This window comes from Eubalaena glacialis, chromosome 18 (assembly GCF_028564815.1).
Source record: "Eubalaena glacialis isolate mEubGla1 chromosome 18, mEubGla1.1.hap2.+ XY, whole genome shotgun sequence".
NCBI lineage: Eukaryota > Metazoa > Chordata > Mammalia > Artiodactyla > Balaenidae > Eubalaena > Eubalaena glacialis.
Genome location: NC_083733.1, coordinates 69039193 through 69060086, shown reverse-complemented (window position 1 = coordinate 69060086; position 20894 = coordinate 69039193). Strand labels below are relative to the sequence as shown.

The following is a 20894-nucleotide window of genomic DNA, read 5'->3' as shown; positions in this document are numbered from 1 at the left end:
CGGATTCTTAACCACTTCACCACCAGGGAAGCCCCAACCCCATCATTATTGATCAACTCATGGCCATTCTTGTTTCACCTGTTCTCACGCATATAACTGGGTTGTGTTACTTATAATCCCAGCATCTTGTCATTCAATGCCTAATCTCCTCAGAATGTACTTCCAAAACGTAAGGACTCTTTCATAATCCTAATAACTTTTTCAGACAAAATTTTGAGGTGTTAAAAATATATTTTCGGGACTTTCCTGGTGGCGCAGTGGTTAAGAATCCGCCTGCTAATGCAGGGGACACGGGTTCTATCCCTGGTCTGGGAAGATCCCACATGCGGCAGAGCAACTAAGCCCATGCACCACAACTACTGAGCCTGCGCTCCAGAGCCCGCGAGCCACAACTACTGAAGCCCACGTGCCTAGAGCCCATGCTCAGCAACAAGAGACGCCACCGTAATGAGAAGCCCGTGCTCTTTGCAACTAGAGAAAGCCAGCGCACAGCAACGAAGACCCAATGCAGCCAAAAATAAACAAACAAATTTTTTAAAATATATATTTTTTCAGTGTTCAGTTTCTTTTTCAATTTTCCCAAAAATATGTTCGTTCTTTAAGGCAGTCAGATCCACAATGGATCTATATGACTTTTAGTAGATGTATCTGGGAAGTCTCAATTCACTTATAGATATCACTTCATTTTTTTAAATTCTTGGGCCATTCATTTGTTGACGTTGCTCAGTCGTTTGCCCATCAGAATTTGCCATGTTCTGGATTTGGTGTGTGTGTGTGAGTGTTCTCCGCCCTGGGCTGTGCTGTGCATGGTCCTTCCAGCGCCCCAAGTCCGCGCTGGAAAATCACCCGCTGGGGGCTCCCAGTCAGTCAGCCTAGCGCCCTGGAGGAACGAACCTCTCTCACCTCCCCAGCTCGGACTTGCGCTCCCCCAAGAAGCTCACCCCACCCGGTTCCCCGGAGCTGACAATCTTGTCCACAGAACGTGCCCCCTCCACGCGTCTCCGGAGCCCCAGCTCAGAACGAGGCTAACGATCTGGTCAGACATCCTTGCATGCAGCTTCCGAAAATTCTGCCGGAATTTGACAGTAACACTAATATCCTCACATAGGCCGAGAAAAATAATAATAAATGCGCCGTTTCCATTTAAAAAGTTTAACAAAACAAAACCCAGCATGGGAAGTCTATTATCCTATTCTCTTATTTTGGACCCCCTCCGACTTTCTGCTTCCAAACGCAGTGACAATCCTAGTATTGCTCGGGCCCGGGGGCTTGGGGCGAGGGGGTGAGGGTCTGCTTCCACCGTTCGCATTGAATTAGGACTAACATCGGAAATGGGGGTTGGGGCGCATTCCTTCCGGGACCGCGGCTTACCCCCTTGCAGTCATGGACTTGTTTCTTCTATACATGAGACCCAGAATTGTTCCGGCTCTCTCCCTACACTGGCAAAAAGGCGCCCCCACCCAACCCGGGGCACAAGGGTCCGCCTTGAACACGTGCGAGTGTCCCGGGCGCTCTGTGCGGCCCCGTCTGCCCCGCCCTGAATCTCCTGGCGGGCTGTACCCAGGAGCGGCTCCCGCCCGCTCCTCCCCCAAATTAGGTAATGCCCAAAGGAGGTCTACGTCAGCAGGCTTCACGGACGTTCCTTGCCTTCTTGGGGGAGGTCATCCCCGAAGTCGCTCAATTTGGGGGCTGCACGGGACCCTAACACCCCATTACTTAAACGCTCCTATGATAGAGGAACACAGGCAGAAGGGCGGCAGGGGCTGCGAGAGAAGCGAGGGCGGCAAAGAGGCCGCAGATGTGTCCAGGCCCGCGCACCACCCCTCCGGCGCCGCGATGGTTTACCCCCGTGACGTAAGGGCTCACTCCTAAACACTGTTATAAAGAGTGGAGGCGGTGCCGGGTGCTCCCGGCCTCTGGGCTGCTAGCTCCTCCGGCGGGGACCCAGCCGCCGGCCTGATGGGCAGGGACCGCGCCCCGCCCCGGCCCCGCTCCAGCCCCACCCTACCACCACCCTGAATTCTTCCGGCTTCAACGCACGCCACGCTTCAACGCCCGCTACCGCGTGGCGTGCTACCGCGTGGTGTTCTCCCGCTGCTGCATCGCTTTCCGGGCCGCGAACAGTTCCTCCTGCTGTCACTCCCTGGCCGAGTCCTCCGGCACTGGCTCTCCCGACCATGCGCAGGAAGGCTGGGCTCGCGGGACTCGCGGTTCGGCGTCCCTCCTTCGCCGGGGAGGGAGGCTGCCCCGGCCGGAGCATCCCGGTCCCGGGAGGCCTGGACTTGCTGGAAGAGAGCGCACGCTTGTCCCGGTAAGAATGGTCCCTTTTCCGCGCCGGCTCTTTCGGAGCGCCCCGACCCGCGCGCTGTGGCTTGTGTCCGGCGGGAGCCGAGCAAACGCGTGCCAAGCAGAGACTCGCTCACAGGAGCCCGGCTCCCCGGGGAGGCGGCAGAAAGTGGGCGCCCTCCCTCCGCTGGCAGCCTGGAGCAGGCAGGAGGGGCGGGGAGGAGGGGAAGCGGGCGGGTATGTAAGGCGGTTCACCGATAAAAAGCGAGTTCACTCGGGAGACTCTGGAGGGGCTCCTGCGTCAGTACAGAAGTCGGGTACATTTATAAGAACCCCCTTTCGAGCCGGTGATGCCGAGGGAATAATGGGAACGCAGTCGCAGGATGGAGGAGAAAGGCAGTGCGCGGCAGAATCCTTGGGAGGAAATGGGAGACCTTCCATCCAGGATTAAGGGACAGAATTCTTGGGAGGAAAGGGGGAGACCTTCCATCCAGGATGAGGGGACAGAATTCTTGCGAGGAAAGGGGGAGACCTTCCATCCAGGATGAGGGGCATATAAAAAGAGATGAGCAGTCCAGGACAGTTTCTCCTCCCTCTCACCCCACCTGTATCCAGAACCTGCTTGGTCCCCTCAGCTTTCCCCTCCTGTTTCCTTCTAGGACTTGTGCACAGACCTGGCCGGCTCCAGTGCCAACCTCATCCCAAGGGTGACTGCCATCCGGACCAGCCCAGACCTGCAGTGGCTGGTACGGCCCACTGAGGTGTTCTTGGCGGCCCCATCACACAAGATTCCCCCACCCGTACGGAGTTTTTCTGGCCTGGATGGGGGTTATCCCGTGAAGACCATGGCAGGAGGCGGAGCTCAGGGCGTTGGCAGGAAGGGCAAGGTGGAACAGGTGAGGAGTCGGTGGGCACCTTCTCTCTGTAGGGAGGGCTGGGGTGGCAGCATTGGAGGAGATGGGGAGCACGTGGATAGAATGAGGCCACTGATGGAATTCACTACACATCCTGAACTGGCAACCCTGGCTCAAAGCCCTTTCCATCCTAAGTCAGACTCTGATAGTTCCACCCCAAGAAACAGCCTAATAGTTTATTCTTTAGTAGATTCCTATCTCATGCTTGTAGACTGGGCTCTCCTTTCACTTGCTGAGGATCTTGTAAAAAAGAAAAAATTTTGTGTCTATTTTAATACTTTTGTTTGGTATGTGTATTTTCTTAAACAATGTTTTTTATGGTCATATAGTTGATTTACAATGTTGTGTTAGTTTCTGGTGTACTAAATCACTTTGCAGTACATCTATCAAAATATGAAAAAATATGTAAAATATATATATTTTACAAAATTATATATGTAAAACATATATTCTCTTTCAGATTCTTTTCCATTGCCAAGTTATTACAGGATACTGAATATGGTTCCCTATGCTATACAGTAAATCCTATTGTTTATCTATTTATATATAGTGGTGTGTATCTGTTAATCCCATACTCCTAACTTATATACATCTTTATCCATTCATCTATAGATGGACACTTGGGTTGGTTCCATGCCCTGGTGATTGTATATAGTGCTGCTATGAACATAGCAGTGCACTATCTTTTCCAATTAGAGGTTTCTCCAGATGTATGCCCAGGAGTGGGATTGCTGGATCATATGGCAACTCTATTTTTAGTTTTTTAAGGAACCTCCATACTGTTCTCCACAGTGGCTGCACCAATTTAATTCCCACCAACAGTGTAGGAGGGTTCCCTTTTCTCCACACCCTCTCCAGCATGTATTATTTGTAGACTTCTTGATGATGGCCATTCTGACCGGTGTGACGTGGTACCTCATTGTAGTTTTCATTTGCATTTCTCCAATAATTAGTGATGTTGAGCATCTTTTCATGTGTCTGTTGGCCATCTATGGACTGCCAGGGAATTCCCATTTTGTCCATTTCTCGATTGGGTTGTTTTTTGTTGTTGTTTTGTTAATTTTATTTTATTTTTGTTATTTTTTTAAAATAAATTTTATTTTTATTTTTGGCTGCGTTGGGTCTTTGTTGCTGAGCGCAGGCTTTCTCTAGTTGTGGCGAGCGGGGGCTACTCTTCATTGCGGTGGCTTCTCTTTGTTTTGGAACATGGGCTCTAGGTGCGTGGGCTTCAGTAGTTGCAGCATGCAGGCCCTACAGTGCAGGCTCAGTAGTTGTAGGGCATTCATATTTGATTTCATATTAATTTCTTCTGCTTTCTCTGGATTTCTTTCTTCTTTTCCTAGTTTCTGAAGGTGGAATCTGAGTTCCTTGATTTGACATATTTTTTCTATAAGTGTTAAATGTGGGATAAATTTTCCCTGAAGTACTGCTTAAGAAAACGCCAATAGGACTTCCCTGGTGGTCCAGTGGATAAAAATCTGTCTGCCAATGCAGGGGACATTGGTTCGACCCCTGGTCTGGGAAGATCCCACATGTGGTGGAGCAACTAAGCCCATGTGCCACAACTACTGAGCCCACACCCTGCAACTACTGAAGCCTATGTGCTCTAGGGCCCATGTGCCACAACTACTGAGCCTATATGCTGCAACTACTAAAGCCCTCATGCCTAAAGCCTGTGTGTGCTCCGCAACAAGAAAAGCCACCGCAAAGAAGAGTAGCCCTCGCTCGCTGCAACTAGAGAAAAGCCTGCGCACAGCCACAAGACCCAGTGCAACCAAAAATAAATTTAATAAATTAATTATAAAAAGAAAGGGAAAAGAAATTGCCAGTATAGGGAATGCCCTGGTGGTCCAGTGGTTAAGAATAACCACCAGTGGTAGTTAAGAATCTGCCTTCCAATGCAAAGGACGCAGGTTCAATCCCTGGTCAGGGAACTAAGATCCCACATGCCGCAGGGCAACTAAGCCCATGCACCTCAACTACTGAGCCCGCACGCTCTGGAGCCATGGGCCACAACTAGAGAAGCCTGTGCAACTAAGAGCCCATGCACCGCAATGAAAAGATCCTGCATGCTGCAATGAATATCCTGCATGCCACAACTAAGAGCCAATGCAGCCAAATAAATTTAAAAAAAAAAAAAGAAAGAAAACCCCAATAAACTGCTCCCTGCCAGGGCTGCTCCAACCCAGCTGCCCTTCCAAGGCACTCACCAGGGAGTGCCCCTGGTCTGGGCCTGCTCCAGAACAATAAGCAGCTGTCCTCCTTTTATTCTAATATGAATATTTTAATAATGGATCAAAGGTATAGTATTTCTAATAGCTCTTTTTTAAAATAAATTTATTTATTTATTTTTAACTTTGGCTGTGTTGGGTCTTCGTTGCTGCACGCAGGCTTTCTCTAGTTGCGGCGAGTGGGAGCTACTCTTCGTTGTGGTGCTTGGTCTGCTCATTGTGGTGGCTTCTCTTGTTGCAGAGCACGGGCTCTAGGCGCACAGGCTTCAGTAGTTGTGGCACACGGGCTCAGTAGTTGTGGCTCATGGGCTCTAGAGTGCAGGCTCAGTAGTTGTAGTACACGGGTTTAGTTGCTCCGCAGCACGTGGGATCTTCTCAGACCAGGGCTGGAACCATGTCCCCTGCATTAGCAGGCGGATTCTTAACCACTGCGCCACCAGGGAAGTCCCTGTAATAACTCTTTGTAGATGTTTATAAGATCAAGAAGGATTGCTTCTATCCTTAGTTTAATATCTCTCTAACTGTAATAGCTATGAAAAATTCAGAAATTGAAATTTTTAAAAAAAGTTTCCATTCACAATATCATTCTATGTAGAAAATACCTGGGGATGTTTAAGTTATACAAGACTTATAAACAGAAAACTAAAAAGCATTGCTAACAAAAATTAAATAAGATCTAGATAAAAGAAGATATATCATGTTTATGAATTGGGACATTCAGTATTCCTTTCTAAATTGAAGATTAAATGCAATTCCAGTCAAAATCCTAGTTGGTTTTTGGGATGTTCAAATTCACAAGTGGATTCTAAAATTCACATGGAAAGGCAAAGGACTAAGAATGTCCATAACAACTTTGAAAAAGAAAGTCAAAGGAGTACATGACCTTGATTTCAAGGCATATTATAAAAACAAATTATTCAACACATGAAAGGATTGGCATAAATAAAGTAGATAAATGCAACAGAAGATAAAGTTCAGAAATAAACGTATATATATGATTGACCTTCAATGAGGATACAAAAGCAATTCAGTGGAGAAGGTATTTAAGTCAGTATCACTGCAGCAACTGGGTATCCATATTTTAAAAAGAACTTCCAAAAATGAACTAAATATGAATCATTTACATCAATAAAAAAACCTAAACTTTAAAGTTTCAGAAGGAAACATAGAAAAACTTCTGTCTTCAAATTTGGGAAACATTTTTCATTTATTGATAGAACGCCAAAAGCATAAACAGTAAGAGAATAAATGGACAAATAAGACTCCATTAAAGCTGAAAACTTTTTCTCTGGAAAAGCTACTGAAATGAGAAGACCAATTCTGGATGAAAATAATGTCAGATATTTCCATTAGAGGACCTTAATCAATAATCCATGAAGAAATGTCAAAACTCAGTAATTAAGATGACAAATCATATGAACAGAAATTTCAAAAAACTATGAATGGAAATTATCACATGAAAAACCACTCAACATCATGTCAATAGGGAAACACTAGTTAAAATCACTAGATACCACTATACACCTCTTACATCACTGAAGTTAGAAAGCCTGACCATACCAAGTGTTGACAAGAATGTAAAGAACAGGAACTCACGTTCTGGTGCTTCTGGTAGGACTGTATCAGGATACTACCACTATGAAAGTTTGGCTCCACATAAGTTAAATTTTCACTTCCTCTATGACACCTAATCTATATGCTGCTAGATGTTAACTCAAGTGAAGGAAAGCATAAGTCTGGAGGGCATTTCTCCAGTGTGAACTTTCTTGTTTTTTATGAGCCTGGAGCTGCCTGCAAAGAACTACACTCAAGGTTTTTCTCTAGTATGGATTCCCTGGTGGGCAATAAGACTTCTTCTGTAGACAAAGGCTTCTCCACATTCACTGCACATATAAGGCCTTTCTCCAGTGTGGATTCTCTGGTGGACAACAAGACTTCTTCTGTAGACAAAGGCTTCCCCACATTTACTGCACGTATGAGGCCTTTCTCCAGTGTGGATTCTCTGGTGCTCAAGAAGACTTGTTTTGTAACTGAAAGGCTTGCCACATTCATTGCAATTAAAAGGCTTTTCTCCAGTGTGGACAGTTTGGTGCCGAACAAGTGTATACTTGAGCTTGAAGGCTTTCCCACATTGATTACACTCATAGGGTCTTTCTCCAGTGTGGATTCTCTGGTGCTCAACAAGTTTAATTTTGACCTTGAAAGCTTTCCCACATTCACTGCACTCATAAGGCCTTTCTGCAGTGTGAACATTCTGGTGTTTACTGAGGGCAGAGCTGCTTGTAAAGAACTTCCCACATTTACACCCATAAGCCTTTTCTCCAGTATGAATTCTCTTATGCACAACAAGACTTCCTTTGTAGACATAGGCTTTCCCACATTCACTGCACATATAAGGCTTTTCTCCAGTGTGGATTCGCTGGTGATCAAGAAGCCTTTTTTTGAAGATGAATGACTTCCCACATTTGCTACACCCATAAGGCTTTTCTCCAATATGGATCCTATGATGCACAAGGAGATTTTTTTTGTAAAAGAAGGGCTTCCCACATTCACTGCTCTTAGGATTTTCTCCAGTGTGGACTTTTTGGTGCTGAACAAGTGTATCCTTTTGAAGGAAGGCTTTCCCACATTGATTACACTCATAGGATCTTTCTCCAGTGTGGATTCTCTGGTGCTCAACAAGTTTATATTTGTGGGCAAACACTTTCCCACAATTACAGCACTCATAAAGCCTTTTTCCTGTGTGAACCTTCCTATGGTGAGTAAGACTGGAGGTGAGTCTAAAGAACTTCCCGCAGTCACTGCACTCATAAGGTTTTTCACCAGTGTGAACTCTCAGGTGCTCCGTGAATTTATACTTCTTACTGAAGGCTTTGCCACATTCGCTGCACTCGTAATGCCCTTCCCCAGGGTGAGAGACCTCCCTGCTCTGCCTGCTTGTACCTGGGTGCTCGCCATAGTGGGAGGGCTGGTGCAGGGGAAAGCCCAAGCTGCCTAGGAAAGCCTTCTCAACCTCTCCGCATGTGAACATATTGTCGGGTAAAAAGACTTTGCAGCTCGTCACAAGCAAGGCCCCATTCTCCTCGCTTCTGAGGTGTTTCTCTCCAATGGGCTGCTTCTGGTGCTGTTGTAGGTGAGAAGTGAACGTTTTCCCACAGGCCCCAGAAGAGGACGGTTTCAGCCCAGGATGCACTCCTTGGTGCTCAGCCAGGTACAAAACATCTTTCTCTACCAGGGCACCCGTATCCGAAGTAAGAGTCTTCAGGATAGATGGGTCTGGATTTGGATTCCTGTCTTGTGTCACTAGTTCTACAGAAACACATTGTTCAGAAGCAGCCTCCTCAGTACCTACTGCACGCCAACACCCTGAAAGCACAAAAATGCTGATAAACTGTATGGAGACGTTGGTGGGACAGGAGCCCACTACAAATCTGTGCATGACACATGTAGGTATAAGCCCATGGGTTTGTTATTAAAACAAGGGAGGAAGGGTCAAGTGGTAGAAGGGGATACTGTGCAATACTAGGCCTCTGATGGTCACAGAACAGGAAATGTCTCAAACCAGTAAGAACACAGGATACCAGGATGTGGCACCGTGCTGGGAGGAGAGGCTAGAACAACCCACTCCTCAGCCAATGGCTTTCAGCAGGACTTACTGGTGGTGACAAGTGTCAGTTCTGTAGAATGTGTTTCTCAATCCAGGAAAATGCAATTACACCTGACTATCAGTGTTCAAAGACAATATAAGTAAACATATACCTCTCATGACACATTAAGGATATGCATATACAATATACAAAATACATAAAATGGGAGAACAGTGCAGAGAGGGGGAAAGGAGAGGTGTGGAGGACACTAAGGTGGAAAACAGGAGTCAGAAATCACAGTAGAAATGAAAAGTGGGCAAAATGTCAAAATGGGGAGAAGTGGAAGAAAGAAATGAAGTATGAGCATGATGAGTCTTGACTGAAAGAGGAGAGAGCAAAGGACATTTCCCTGTAGTATTAGAATTCATCAATGATATCATGCCTTCCTACAGCTCCTACTCACCAGGCTCAGGACGCAATTAACCCTCCTCCTATGACGAGAGAGGGCCCCACCTCGTCAGGCACCCAGGGTTGCCTCCACCCCTCAGCTCAGGCTGGGTGACTATGAACCCTACCAGATCAAAGTCCTCAGAGGAAAATAGGGCCATTAGGAGAAAGACACTGGCCCAGAGTGAACCAACCAATGACAGATTTCAGGGAAAAAAATGTATCACTAGAAGAACCTTAAGGAGTCTTGCGAACATAATCTAGGGTTGACCACAAATGCTGACCATGTAAGTGTCTGTAATTCCTGACACAGGCAGTGCAAAAAAAAGTGTTAGAACGTGTGACACGGATCTTGCACACATCTGAACATTCAACACACCTAGCGGTGGCAAAGCTAAGTGGCATCAGCTGGGCAGGCTTCAAGCCTCTGAGACCAAAGGCTTCTGTGAAAGGCTTCAGGGCCTATGGTACAGGGCTGAACACACACAGGGTGGGGGGACACAGCTCAAGTGCCAGGAAATCGGGGAAGTAAGCAGCGTCCAAGGTCCAGGCTGGGAAGGATGGAGTGAGCCATGCAGAAAGAAGGGCAGAGTCCCGTACGGGGCGATGGTGTGGGAACATGGGTCCTTACCCAGGGAGGCTATAAGTGACAGGTTCTCCAGCATCACGTCACAGTAGAGGAGTCTCTGAGCATCGTTAAGGAGACCCCACTCCTCCTGGGAGAAGGACACAGCCACATCTTCAAAGATCACATGGCCCTGTCATGAGGGGGACAAGTGAGTTCACAGCAGCCTCTGCAACCAGGATCCCCAGGTCATGGTCGTCCACCCCAGTGACCCAGCTCAGAGGACACACCAGGTCCTGATGCCACAGGAACCTGCTAGCGTTACGTCATTCAGTTAAAACAGAGAGGGAGACAAGCAGTCTCACAGACGCTCTGTGGTTGCCACACAGACCCCCAGCCACTCTCCTCAGAGTCGACTCTCCTGAGATCACACAGACCACCCCACATAAGATGACACCTGTGCTCAACCCCCTGGAGTAAAGCCTGGGGACAAGGGACCTGAGTCCATGCTCACACTCCCTCACTCTCCATTGCCCAGCCCTGCAGGGTCACAACTCCCTCATGTGCCCGACCGTGACCCCCACGCCACCACCTCGGCCCCAGGCCTTCGGCACCTCACCGTGTTCCCCACGTGCCACCCAGCACGCGGTGCTTCCCCAGGCCTCTGCAGGACCCGCTGCTACAGGCGGTCCCAGCACTGCTTTCGTTCCCCGACCTGGCCCTGCTCCCTGTTCCCATGTCAGCAACCAGACCTCGTGTGGGGTCAGATGCCCAGAGCCCTCGTCCTCCACAGTGTCCCACGTGCTGACCCCGCACCACTCACACCTTCCTCTCATTCCCACCCCAGCCCCCCACCCCCCAGCCCAGCCCAAGACCCTGTCCCAGCTGCGCTCATCTGCCCTCAGCTGGTCTGTGTCCAGGCTCACACTCTTCAGGCTCCAACCGCAGTCATCACAAGACATTGAGCCTGTGGAGGGGAAACAATGCCCCAGGCCTTACCTCCCTGTAATCTGACCTCCATTCCTGCTTTGCCTCTCAATCCATACCTTATCCACCCCTTCGGATCCTGTGCTACGACCAGGACCTCCCCCGAGGCCACTCCCACCCCCACACACTCATGGTCACTGCACTGCCTCATCCATCTTAGTGATGACAGCCACCCCTGTCCCCGTGCCCAGGGAGGTGAGCCAGTCCACGGAGAACACCCTCCCCACCCTACAACTTTCATGGCACCCACACATGACCTGAGGGCCTGGAATCTGACCTAGTCCACATGCCATCCACCTGCTCAAGGGTATTTTCAATCCTGAACCCCACCTTCCCTGAACTCCAGGTGTGTGTTTCCAGTGGCCCACTTGACACCTCCCGCAAGACACCCCGGCAATATCTCAGACTCAGCATGGGGACATGGAACTCTGGACAGTCCTTCTGTCCATTACTCCTACTTCTGAGTTCCCGTCTCAGACATGGCGTCCCCACCATCACCTAGAGGCAAACATCCTGGGGTCATGTCAGACTACTCTCTCTCATCCTGTACAGCAGAAAATCAGCTCTACCACAAACGAGATTGAGAGACTCACCTCCTCTCCTGCTACAGAGCCATTGCCAGGATCCAGTCACAATCGACATTCACCAGGGCTGTGCCCTCCACTGGGCCCCCGGCTCCACCCTCACCCCCTGTCTTCTTCCTCTCGGCAGGCAGAGCAGCCTCTTCAGACCCAGTGTCAGATTACTTCCCTCCTCTGCGGCCAACGTGGCATGGACCCGCCCCCCTCAGGAGAGGCCCAACTCCTCAGGCTGCCATCCCAGGAATGACTCATGCCCTCAGTCTTTATCAGCCCACATCATGGGTCCTGCAGTTCCCTGAACACTCCCCTCTCAGTCTCATCTCCAGGCTGTGCCCAAGGACACGTCACCACTTGACCTTCTCCACTGGACACATGGGAACACCTCCGTATAACTTCTGGCTTTGATTAATGATCCTGTGCCTGAGATGATGCCAGGGCCCAGACCTAAGGGCCCACAATCCCAGCACAACACTGTCTCCTATATCTGTGTGTCAGGACCAGGGGTAGGGATGATGTCTGGGTAGGTACTGGGGCTTCTTCCACTTACCTGTCCAGGGACCATAAATGCTGCTGCTACCATGGGAACCTGTGAAAAGAGGGAGTATCTGAGGTAAAGGTGATTATGGTGAGGATGTAAAGGCTGAGCTGTTTCTTCCCTTCCTTTTCCTGGACATGAGTCATCTGAGGCTGACCTCTGACCTCAGATCCTCAGTCTTCAGAGCTATAGCTTGACAACTCGAAAGGCTTAGACAAAGACTCAACGTCCTTGGGATTTCCCTGGTGGTCCAGTGGTTAAGACTTAAAGCTTCCACTGCAGGGAGCCCGGGTGCCATCCCTGGTTGGGGAACTAAGATCCCACATGCCGCGGGGCGTGGCAAAAAAAAAAAAAAGACTCACCCTCTTTGAGTCTCAGTGTCTTCACGTAAACGGCAACACTTAGGATGTCTATCTCATAATGTGTACATACCAAATGCATTATTACCTCTCCCATGCTAAGATTCAGCTATTACAGAACACAGGATTAAGATTTCTATAAATGTTTTTTAAAATTAGGTTTTTCTTACATGTCTTTCAAGGCTTTCTGAGACAAAGTATCTTTTTTCAACCACCAATTATCTAATTTTATGACACCACTGTGGTGCCCTACAATTCATTCCTATTATTACACTACCTTAAATTAGTGATAGAATCCACAGGATTAAGGCATCAGGCCCATAAACTGCCCTCTTTTGAGAAGCCAGTTCTGATCCCTGGTCCCCAGGCTACCAGGACTTCTGTCCCACTTGGCTACAAATTCAGGGTTTCCCATAAACCCCTCCTCGGTTTTGATAATTTGCTGAAATGACCCATGAAGTTAGGAAAACACTTTTCTTACTTTTTCTGGTTTACTGTAATGTATACAACTTAGGAACAGTCAAATGGAAGCGACATCTAGGTCAGGGTGGGGGGGGTAGAGGGCAGCAGGGGGTTTCCAGGCCCTTTCAGTACATGCCACCCTCCCAGCACTTCCACCATTTCAATGTGTTCACCAATCTGAAGGAACCTTGAATTTCATTGTTCAGCAGTTTTTATACCTAATCTCCAGCTCCCCTCCGATCCTTAGGAGGTGCTGGGTAGGTCTGGGAGTTGAAACTTCTAATCACTTGTTTTTTCTAGAGAGCAGTCCCATCCTGAGGGTATCTGGAGAATCCACCCTATGTCACTTCATTATAATAAGCTTCCATGTGATAAAAGGCGCTAGTTGTGAATAACAAAAAACAGTCCTAATTCCCAGGCAATTCTAAGGGGTTCAGAGCTCTATGTGAAGAGCTCAAGACAAAACCTAAATATATATATATTATTATAACACAGATATATATTCTCATTTTAAGCAGTTATTACTTGCTTACACAAGATTAACTTGCTAAATCTATACATTTTTAACCTTGTAGTTTCCTGGGAGAGCTGAGGCACGTGTGCCCTTGACTGGGCCTGGGCTGCTCCAACAGCATGGCTGACCTTTTTCTGACTCCACAAGGAGTGGGCAGTCGGCTGAGTGTTCAGAACAGTGAATCTACACAACCTCACACCTCCTTCTCCATCTCCATCTCAGGCAAGGCTCCTTACTCCTTATACCCTTGCTTCCCCAGAAAGCCCTGGAACCACAGGACCCTGCCATCTTCAGGCAGCCTCAGAAAGTCCCACCCACTCTGCCCTGCCCTCCAGCCCCAGGTCTCTCTGCTTTCATCTGAGGTCCCCTTGCACAGAAAAGTGACAAGACTTTCCCTCCTAAATTTGAGATCCAGACATGGCCAGAATCCAGGACTTAGGTCATCACCACATGGACATTGCTGAGCCAGCGACCTCCTCCCTCAATTCCAGATTAGGGACTCCAGCAGCCCCTATGTCACCAACTGGCCCCGACTGTTAACTCCTCCTTCCTTTTTTTTTTTTTTTTTTTTTTTTTTTTGGCTGCCCCACACGACTTGCAGGATCTTACTTAGTTCACCCACCAGGGGTTGAACCCAGGGCCACAGCAGTGAAAGCACCAAGTGCTGACCACTGGACCACCAGGGAACTCCCTCCAAAATCCAATTTTAATCTCTCCCTGACATGTCTTCCAGATGCTCAGCCAAAAGAAAAACTTTATTGTCCTTTACTCTGTCCTTTTGCTTAGAACAACATTCATTGCCAACTGTCTTGCAGGTTTATTATGAACCTTATTATTTGTATTCCTTTGTAAAAAAATTAATAAACAGAAACCTCAGTTAGAGTTGGCACACCAGAAGGGGGAGCCCTCACTGACCTGAGACAATAACAGTATCCAAAAGGAAGAAGACGACTCTCTTCTCTCCTGGAAAGGATTCAGGCAATGAAAAGCCATGGACTCTTTGGTGACTATAGCCCTTCTAACTTCTCTCTTTAATCTCTATAAAAGTGTTAGTTCATCATGCCTGCACATCTCAATTGCAATTCCCTGATGATCCCGAAAAAAACTCATTTTTGCAGAAGAAATAGCCGGGAGGCTATTTGTTTCAGGTCAACAACTTCCATAGGCACCACTCTGGTCCAGAAACCACCTTACTCTCTGGAGTGGAATGCACTAGGCTCTCCCAGGTCTCCCCACCTCCACCCTCAGCTCCCCCTCCCCAGTCTGTTCTCCCCTGAGCAGCCTTTGAAATACTTTAAAACTCTAACTCAGAGTGTCTTCCTGATTTATTCACAACCCTCCATGACTTCCAGAATGCCGACTGTTGGCCCAGAAGGCCCAGACTGTTGACTCCTCCATAATGCCACGTCTCTGCAGAAGGGACTCCAACCCCAGGTTTCCAGAATGTTCCCGGCTCTTGTGACTCTCCAAGGATTTGCACGTGCCAAGCCCACAGCCTTTAACACTCTCCACACGGCCTGTCAGAAATAGGGCCACCACACACGCACACCTAAAGTTCTGGAGACAGGGGCCTGAACCGCAGTGCCCTGAACAGGAGACCCTCATTGGAGGCTTGAGGATTCGGGTCAGGATCTGGGGGGGGACCAACAGTCACCTGGGGCGGGTCCTGTAGCGTGCTGGTTGCCATAGGACCCGTTGAGCGCGGCGGGATAATGGTGGTAACGTGGCCCGAAAATTCCGGAAGCAGGTTCCGCATCCCGCTCACTCCCGCGGAGTGTGGACGGCGTCCCCTCTAGCTTTTTCCAGTTTCCGTTACCTGGGCTGCACCCAGTGATCTAGAGCTTTGGGTCCTGCAGACGCAGCAAAGGCCGCCAAACCCCCACCAACAGAAAGACACCGGAAGTTCCGCCCCCTCGTATTTCACAATCCCGGAAGAACCTCTGTTTGGGACCTTCATTGGTGTGGAGAACAAGCCGGTCCGTGCACAGTCTTCTAGGTAATGTAGTTCCCCTCACGCCAACGAGTACGGTGCGGACGAGGCCCACCCCCAACCTGTTTGGGCAGTAATGGGCCAAGTCGGTGTGGGAAGGACAAATTAAAAACGCGTCAAGGGATTTCCCTGGCGGTACAGTGGGTAAGACTCCGGGCTTCCACTGCAGGGGGGCAGGTTCGATCCCTAGTCGGGGAACTGGAGAACTAAGATCCGCCAAGGTGCGTGGCGCGGCCAGGAAAAAAATGTATTTACATCACCTGAAACTAAGGGAACCTTGTAAATCAACTATATTTCAAATTAAAGAAAAAATTAAATAAAAACACATAAAATTAGACCTAGCAAAGCCTGTATCCATAACCTTTATAAAATTCTGATTTAACTCGTATTTCTCAGCATAAAACTTGATATAGGATTAGAAAAAAATGCATTCCAGTTGTGAAAAGACTGAGACAAGCCACAGTCCTTATTTGTTGTTTTTGTTTCTTTATGAAAATCTTGGAAGAGTTTTCAAGTAAGAAAACTCAATTCAATAAGATTTTGGAATGAAAAAGGGAATTATATGCAACAAAATATCTCGGTGTGCTTCATTATTGGCTAAAATAATAACTACATAAAGTTAGATAACATTAGTCTATCGTTGATACTGTCCACCTCAGTAAACCTGAGAGACAGTAATCAAGCACAACACATTTACTTGGGATCACAGAATTGCAATTCGGGACACGTATTCAAGTAGCAACCCAAAAGGTATTCTGCTAGGGAGTAAAATTCAGGGGATTTTAAATGCAAAGAGAGTTTTGTATTACAGAATTTTAATTGGAATTGGAGGCAGAAGCTAGTCTTGGTTGAACAGGATTGTGTACTAAGGCTATCACTAGAGGGAAGTAATAGTCCATTAGTGTGACAAGTTGCAAGTGTTATTGCAGAGTCCTTGGAATATTTGCAGGTTGGCTCAGATCAAAAGTTCATGGTTTCACCAGGTGGGGAGGTGCAGGATGTCCACTAATTAATAGCCTCCCAGCTCCACGTTAAAACCCCTTGACATCAGTGACTCCATTTTATTTCACATTCCACAACACTATTAATTTGGCATGCCTTGCAGGAGTTCTCAAAGCAAATATAAAAATTTTCACAGCATATGCACAAACTATATGATAATAACAGGGTTCTTTTATTTAAAAAAAATTAAAATTGAAACAAGAAAAAAACCCTTTAAGAAGATATTGAGCTACCTATAATTTTTAAAGAGTTAATATATAAATAATAAATTCAATAAGTACTACTATTTTTTTTAAGTATTACAAATTAAAAAGAGGAAGAGTTAAAACCTGAGAAGGCAATATTCTTTTCTTTTCTTTTCTTTTTTTTTTTTTTGGCCCCACTGCCCGGCTTGCATGATCTTAGTTCCCCGCATAAAGATTGAACACAGGCCCATGGCTGAGTCCTAACCACTGGACAACCAGGGAACTACTGAAGGCAACATTCTTTTTTTTTTTTTTTTTTTTTTGTTTTTGGCTGCGCTGGGTCTTCGTTGCTGCGCGCGGGCTTTCTCTAGTTGCAGGGAGCGGGGGCTACTCTTCGTTGTGGTGCGCGGGCTTCTCATTGCGGTGGCTTCTCTTGTTGCGGAGTACGGGCTCTGGGCACATGGGCTTTAGTAGTTGCAGCATGTGGGCTCAGTAGTTGTGGCTCGCGGGCTTCAGTAGTTGTGGCTCGTGGGCTCTAGGCGCTCGGGCTCAGTAGTTGTGGCTCACGGGCTTAGTTGCGCCGCAGCATGTGGGATGTTCCCGGACCAGGGATCGAACCCGTGTCCCCTGTATTGGCAGGCAGATTCTTAACCACTGTGCCACCAGGGAAGTCCCTAAATTTATTTTTAACATAAGCCCCACCATATGATTTTTCTGGCAAATTTGTTCAATATATTATCCTTTCCCCCTTACATGCCTTTGGCAACTTTCCTGGAAATAAATTGACATTATTAGGGTTTATATATATCTAGATTCTCTACACTTTCCCATTGCTCTAAAGTTAGTGTAGATATACAGTAAATTCTTAAATAAGAAGAAAAATATTTTCATATTTCTTGTTTTCAAAACATCCTTCATGGTGCTCAGCCAGCTGGTGTCTGTGTCCAGCCCTAACTCAGATCCTAATTCTGTTCCAAATGCCCATCCACCTCCTCAATCCAATGCGTCCACTTGAATGTCTCAAACACACCATGAACTCATCATGAACAACAGAAATCCATTCCCAATTTCAGTGAATAGTCTTGCCATCCAAACAAGTTTGAAATTCAGATTCATCCTTTGGCCATAATACTCCACACACAATGCTAAGAAATTGTGACTGTATCACATAAGCCTGTTCTGATGTCTGGGTGTCTCTCTTTTGTGTTTGGGTTCCAAAGTTATTAGTGTTTCTCTCCAGGTACCAAGTTTCCATACATATTTTATCTATTGTATCAGCATGCACTGATGATAATTGGGTCGTTGATTATTTTATAAGCTGTTGAAACATTTCACCTACTTCTACTGCTATTTCTGCATTTATTAGCTAGAAATCCTCTGTGAAGAAGAGTTTTTCCATAATGTTCTGTTCAGTTACCTCAAAATACAGTTTGTAAAGATCAGGGAGGCAAGAGCTTGATCCCTCAACTCTATTTAGCAATTTTTCAGGATAATTATTTGGACCACTAACATCATGCTCAAACCATAATGAAATGTTTATCTCAGGGATAAGGTGCACCTGTTGCACACATACTAAGACTGTGATCGTGGTAGCCACTCTCCTAGTAGGAAAAAACATTTAGTAAGTGGCTCTTCTTTTCAGATAAGTCTCTTATTTTATTTTATTATTTAAAAAAATTTATTTATTTATTTATTTATTTATTTATTTATTTATTTATTTAGGCTGCGCCCTGTCTTAGTTGCGGTCCGTGGGATCCTCGTTGTGGCATGTTTAGTTGTGGCATGCAGGATCTTTTTTAGTTGTGGCATGTGGGCTCTTAGTTGCGGCTTGTGGACTCTTAATTGTGGCAGGCATGGGGGATCTAGTTCCCCGACCAGGGTTCGAACCCAGGCCCCCTGCATTGGGAGCACGGAGTACCCACTGGACCACCAGGGAAGTCCATCTTATTTTATTTTATTATTTATTTATTTATTTGGCTGCACCATGCAGCAAGCAGGATCTTAGTTTCCCGACCAGGGATCGAACCCATGCCCCCCGCATTGGGAGTGCTGAATCTTAAGCACTCGACTGCCAGGGAAGTCCCAAATAAGTCTCATATTTTAAAATTAATTTTATCTGTTTTAGTCCATTCGAACTGCTGTAAGAAAACATCATATACTGGGTGGCTTATAATCAACAGGCATTTATTTCTCACAGCTCTGGAGGCTGGAAGTCCAAACTCAAGTTTCCCATGGATTCAGTGTCTGGTGAGAGCCCACTTCCTGTTTCATAGATAGCCTCCTTCTTCTTGCCATGTCCTCACATTGTAAAAGCAGTGAACTTTCCGGGCCCTATTTTATAAGGGCACTAGTTCCTTTCATGAGGGTAGAGCCCTTCTGACCTAACCACCTACCAAGGATCCTATGTCCTAATATCATGACATTAGGCATTACGCTTTGAACATAAGAATTGAGGGGGAAACAAACATTAAGACCATAGCAGTATCTATTTCAGGAAATTGAGTTAGAAATATATGGAAAAAATAGTTGGACTTGCTGGGGTTTCAACAGAAACACTGAGATGTACTCATGCAGGAAAGAATTATTTTGTGTGGGAAACAGGCAGAATGCCACATCATCTACTTCCTACTTGGCCTCCTGACAGATACCATCCATTTCCCCTGTCATGATATTGGCTTAACTCTTTTTTAATTGTTCCTTGATTGCACATACTGAAGCCTACAAAATTATCTCTGAAGCTTTGAGCTACATAAAGTTGAAGAGCAGTGCAGTTTATTGGGAATTCCCTGGTGGTCCAGTAGTTAGGACTTGGCACTTTCACTGCCATGGCCCCAGGTTCGATCCCTAGTCGGGGAACTAAGATCCCCGAAATCCGTGCAGCCCGGCCAGAAAAAAAAAAAAAAGCATGCAGTTTGTGACTGAGTGACATTGCAGTGTGTGCATTCAGGTTTTCCTTTGTGTTCCTGTTTGCTGAATGCAGTCTACAAAACAATATCTCCCTTTAAAGGGAATACATCTTCAAAAAACAGAAGGGACAAAATAAAGATACCTGGATAATAACATATGCTTAAAATTATAATTTATGTCAAAGCACCCTCATTAAAAAAAAAATCTACCCTATATTTTCCCAACTTACTTTTGATGAACTTCATCAATTTATTTAAAAGTTTATAGAAAAGATTTCACTACTGTCCATCTTTTTCAGGGACACTCAACCTCTTCCTCCCCAACATCCCAGTAATGGCCATGTGTGAAGCCCTTTCTTGACTCTGAGCAAACATACTGAAACTCACAAAACTGATTGTAAAGTTTCCATCCACGTGTATCTGAAAAGGAACAAGATGTTTATTAGTTTGCGGCTATGAGTGAAGGTACTTTGTATCTGAGTGATATCATATCATGTGTTACTCCCCCATATGGTGAAGAGAGAAGTAAGTCCCACTTGTGGGGTCTTTATGGAGCACTACAACACAGTTGTGGAAATTGTACCCTTAGAGGCATATAAAGGATTTATTATATTCACAGGTCCTAGAAGAGACTGGCATGCCACCCCACACAGGAGCCATATAGGAGGAGCACCTGGGGAGCATTCTCAACGAAGCAGAAGAGTGGGGCCCCCTAGGTAAGTGCCATTACTGGGGATCAGGGCGGAGTACCCAGGCAAAAGTTATGAGGGGATTTCATTGGTGGGTTGGAATGTCACTAAGTCATGGGAGGACAAGAAGGGGAACTTGAGTTGGGGCCACAGCCTCATCACTCTGGTGTACCCAGTCACCCGGGGTGGGGTGGGGGGGGGTGGGGATGTGCTCACAGCCAGTCTGTGGGGATGTTGAGGCAGCAGAATACAAACATTAAAAAATTTACAATACAGTATGTCCACTTGTTATGTTCCGAGCATCTTAAATGACAAGACGCAAAACACACAACAGGGAAATCTGGATCGTCCCCTTTAGGAACATCCCATGCCTCGCCTCCTTCATTAGAGCCTCTGCATTTCCTTTGCCAGCTCCTCTCCAGGCCTCTGGGCCCCAGGCTCCTAGAAGGAACAGAGACACCCTCTCCCGGCCGGCTGCAGAGCAAGAACTACGCTACCACGCGCACCACAACCAGAGAAGCCCGCGGGCCCCAACGAAGACGTAGCGCATAATGAATGAATGAATGAATGAATGAATGAATGAATGAGTGAATAAATAAAATATTTTTTAAAAAAGAACTACATTACCCAGCAGGCTGTGCTTTGCGGGATGGC

At 46.7% G+C, this 20894-nt stretch overlaps 2 protein-coding genes and 1 long non-coding RNA gene across 4 annotated transcripts; 2 read left to right on the top strand and 1 right to left on the bottom strand.

Moving 5' to 3' along the window:
• Positions 1 to 1404: 1404 nt before the first annotated feature.
• Positions 1405 to 4550, top strand: LOC133077804 (uncharacterized). Its single transcript, XM_061172546.1, has 4 exons — positions 1405 to 1849; positions 1968 to 2311; positions 2946 to 3514; positions 4544 to 4550. Exons 1-4 carry the CDS (start codon positions 1405 to 1407, stop codon positions 4548 to 4550), a joined length of 1365 nt encoding a protein of 454 aa, XP_061028529.1.
• A 2224-nt stretch (positions 4551 to 6774) lies between these two features.
• LOC133078531 (zinc finger protein 883-like) lies at positions 6775 to 15359 on the bottom strand. Of its 2 annotated transcripts, XM_061173617.1 has the most exons (5): positions 15123 to 15359; positions 14384 to 14431; positions 12146 to 12184; positions 10097 to 10223; positions 6775 to 8797 (listed from the first exon to the last, which is right to left on the bottom strand). In XM_061173617.1, the coding sequence occupies exons 1-5, from the start codon at positions 15222 to 15224 to the stop codon at positions 7239 to 7241; spliced, it is 1875 nt and encodes a 624-aa protein (XP_061029600.1). In that variant the 5' UTR covers positions 15225 to 15359; the 3' UTR covers positions 6775 to 7238. The 2 variants fall into 2 exon arrangements, with proteins under 2 accessions (XP_061029600.1, XP_061029601.1); XM_061173618.1 differs by lacking the exon at positions 14384 to 14431.
• On the top strand, positions 15354 to 20858 carry LOC133078549 (uncharacterized). Its single transcript, XR_009697905.1, has 3 exons — positions 15354 to 15464; positions 20171 to 20267; positions 20652 to 20858. It is a non-coding gene; the product is annotated as an uncharacterized LOC133078549 (long non-coding RNA).
• The last annotated feature ends 36 nt before the right edge of the window (positions 20859 to 20894 follow it).

Bases quoted from the DNA above. Each gene is read 5' to 3' on its own strand.
- LOC133078531 (XM_061173617.1), bottom strand. From the start codon at position 15,224: ATGCGGAACCTGCTTCCGGAATTTTCGGGCCACGTTACCACCATTATC. The intron at 10,224-12,145 runs GTAAGTGGAAGA...CCCTCATGACAG, and splicing joins CATTTATGGTCCCTGGACAG to GGCCATGTGATCTTTGAAGA. The intron at 8,798-10,096 runs GTAAGGACCCAT...TTGTGCTTTCAG, and splicing joins GTCACTTATAGCCTCCCTGG to GGTGTTGGCGTGCAGTAGGT.
- LOC133077804 (XM_061172546.1), top strand. From the start codon at position 1,405: ATGAGACCCAGAATTGTTCCGGCTCTCTCCCTACACTGGCAAAAAGGC. The intron at 1,850-1,967 runs GTGACGTAAGGG...CCTGATGGGCAG, and splicing joins CGCCGCGATGGTTTACCCCC to GGACCGCGCCCCGCCCCGGC. The intron at 2,312-2,945 runs GTAAGAATGGTC...GTTTCCTTCTAG, and splicing joins GAGAGCGCACGCTTGTCCCG to GACTTGTGCACAGACCTGGC.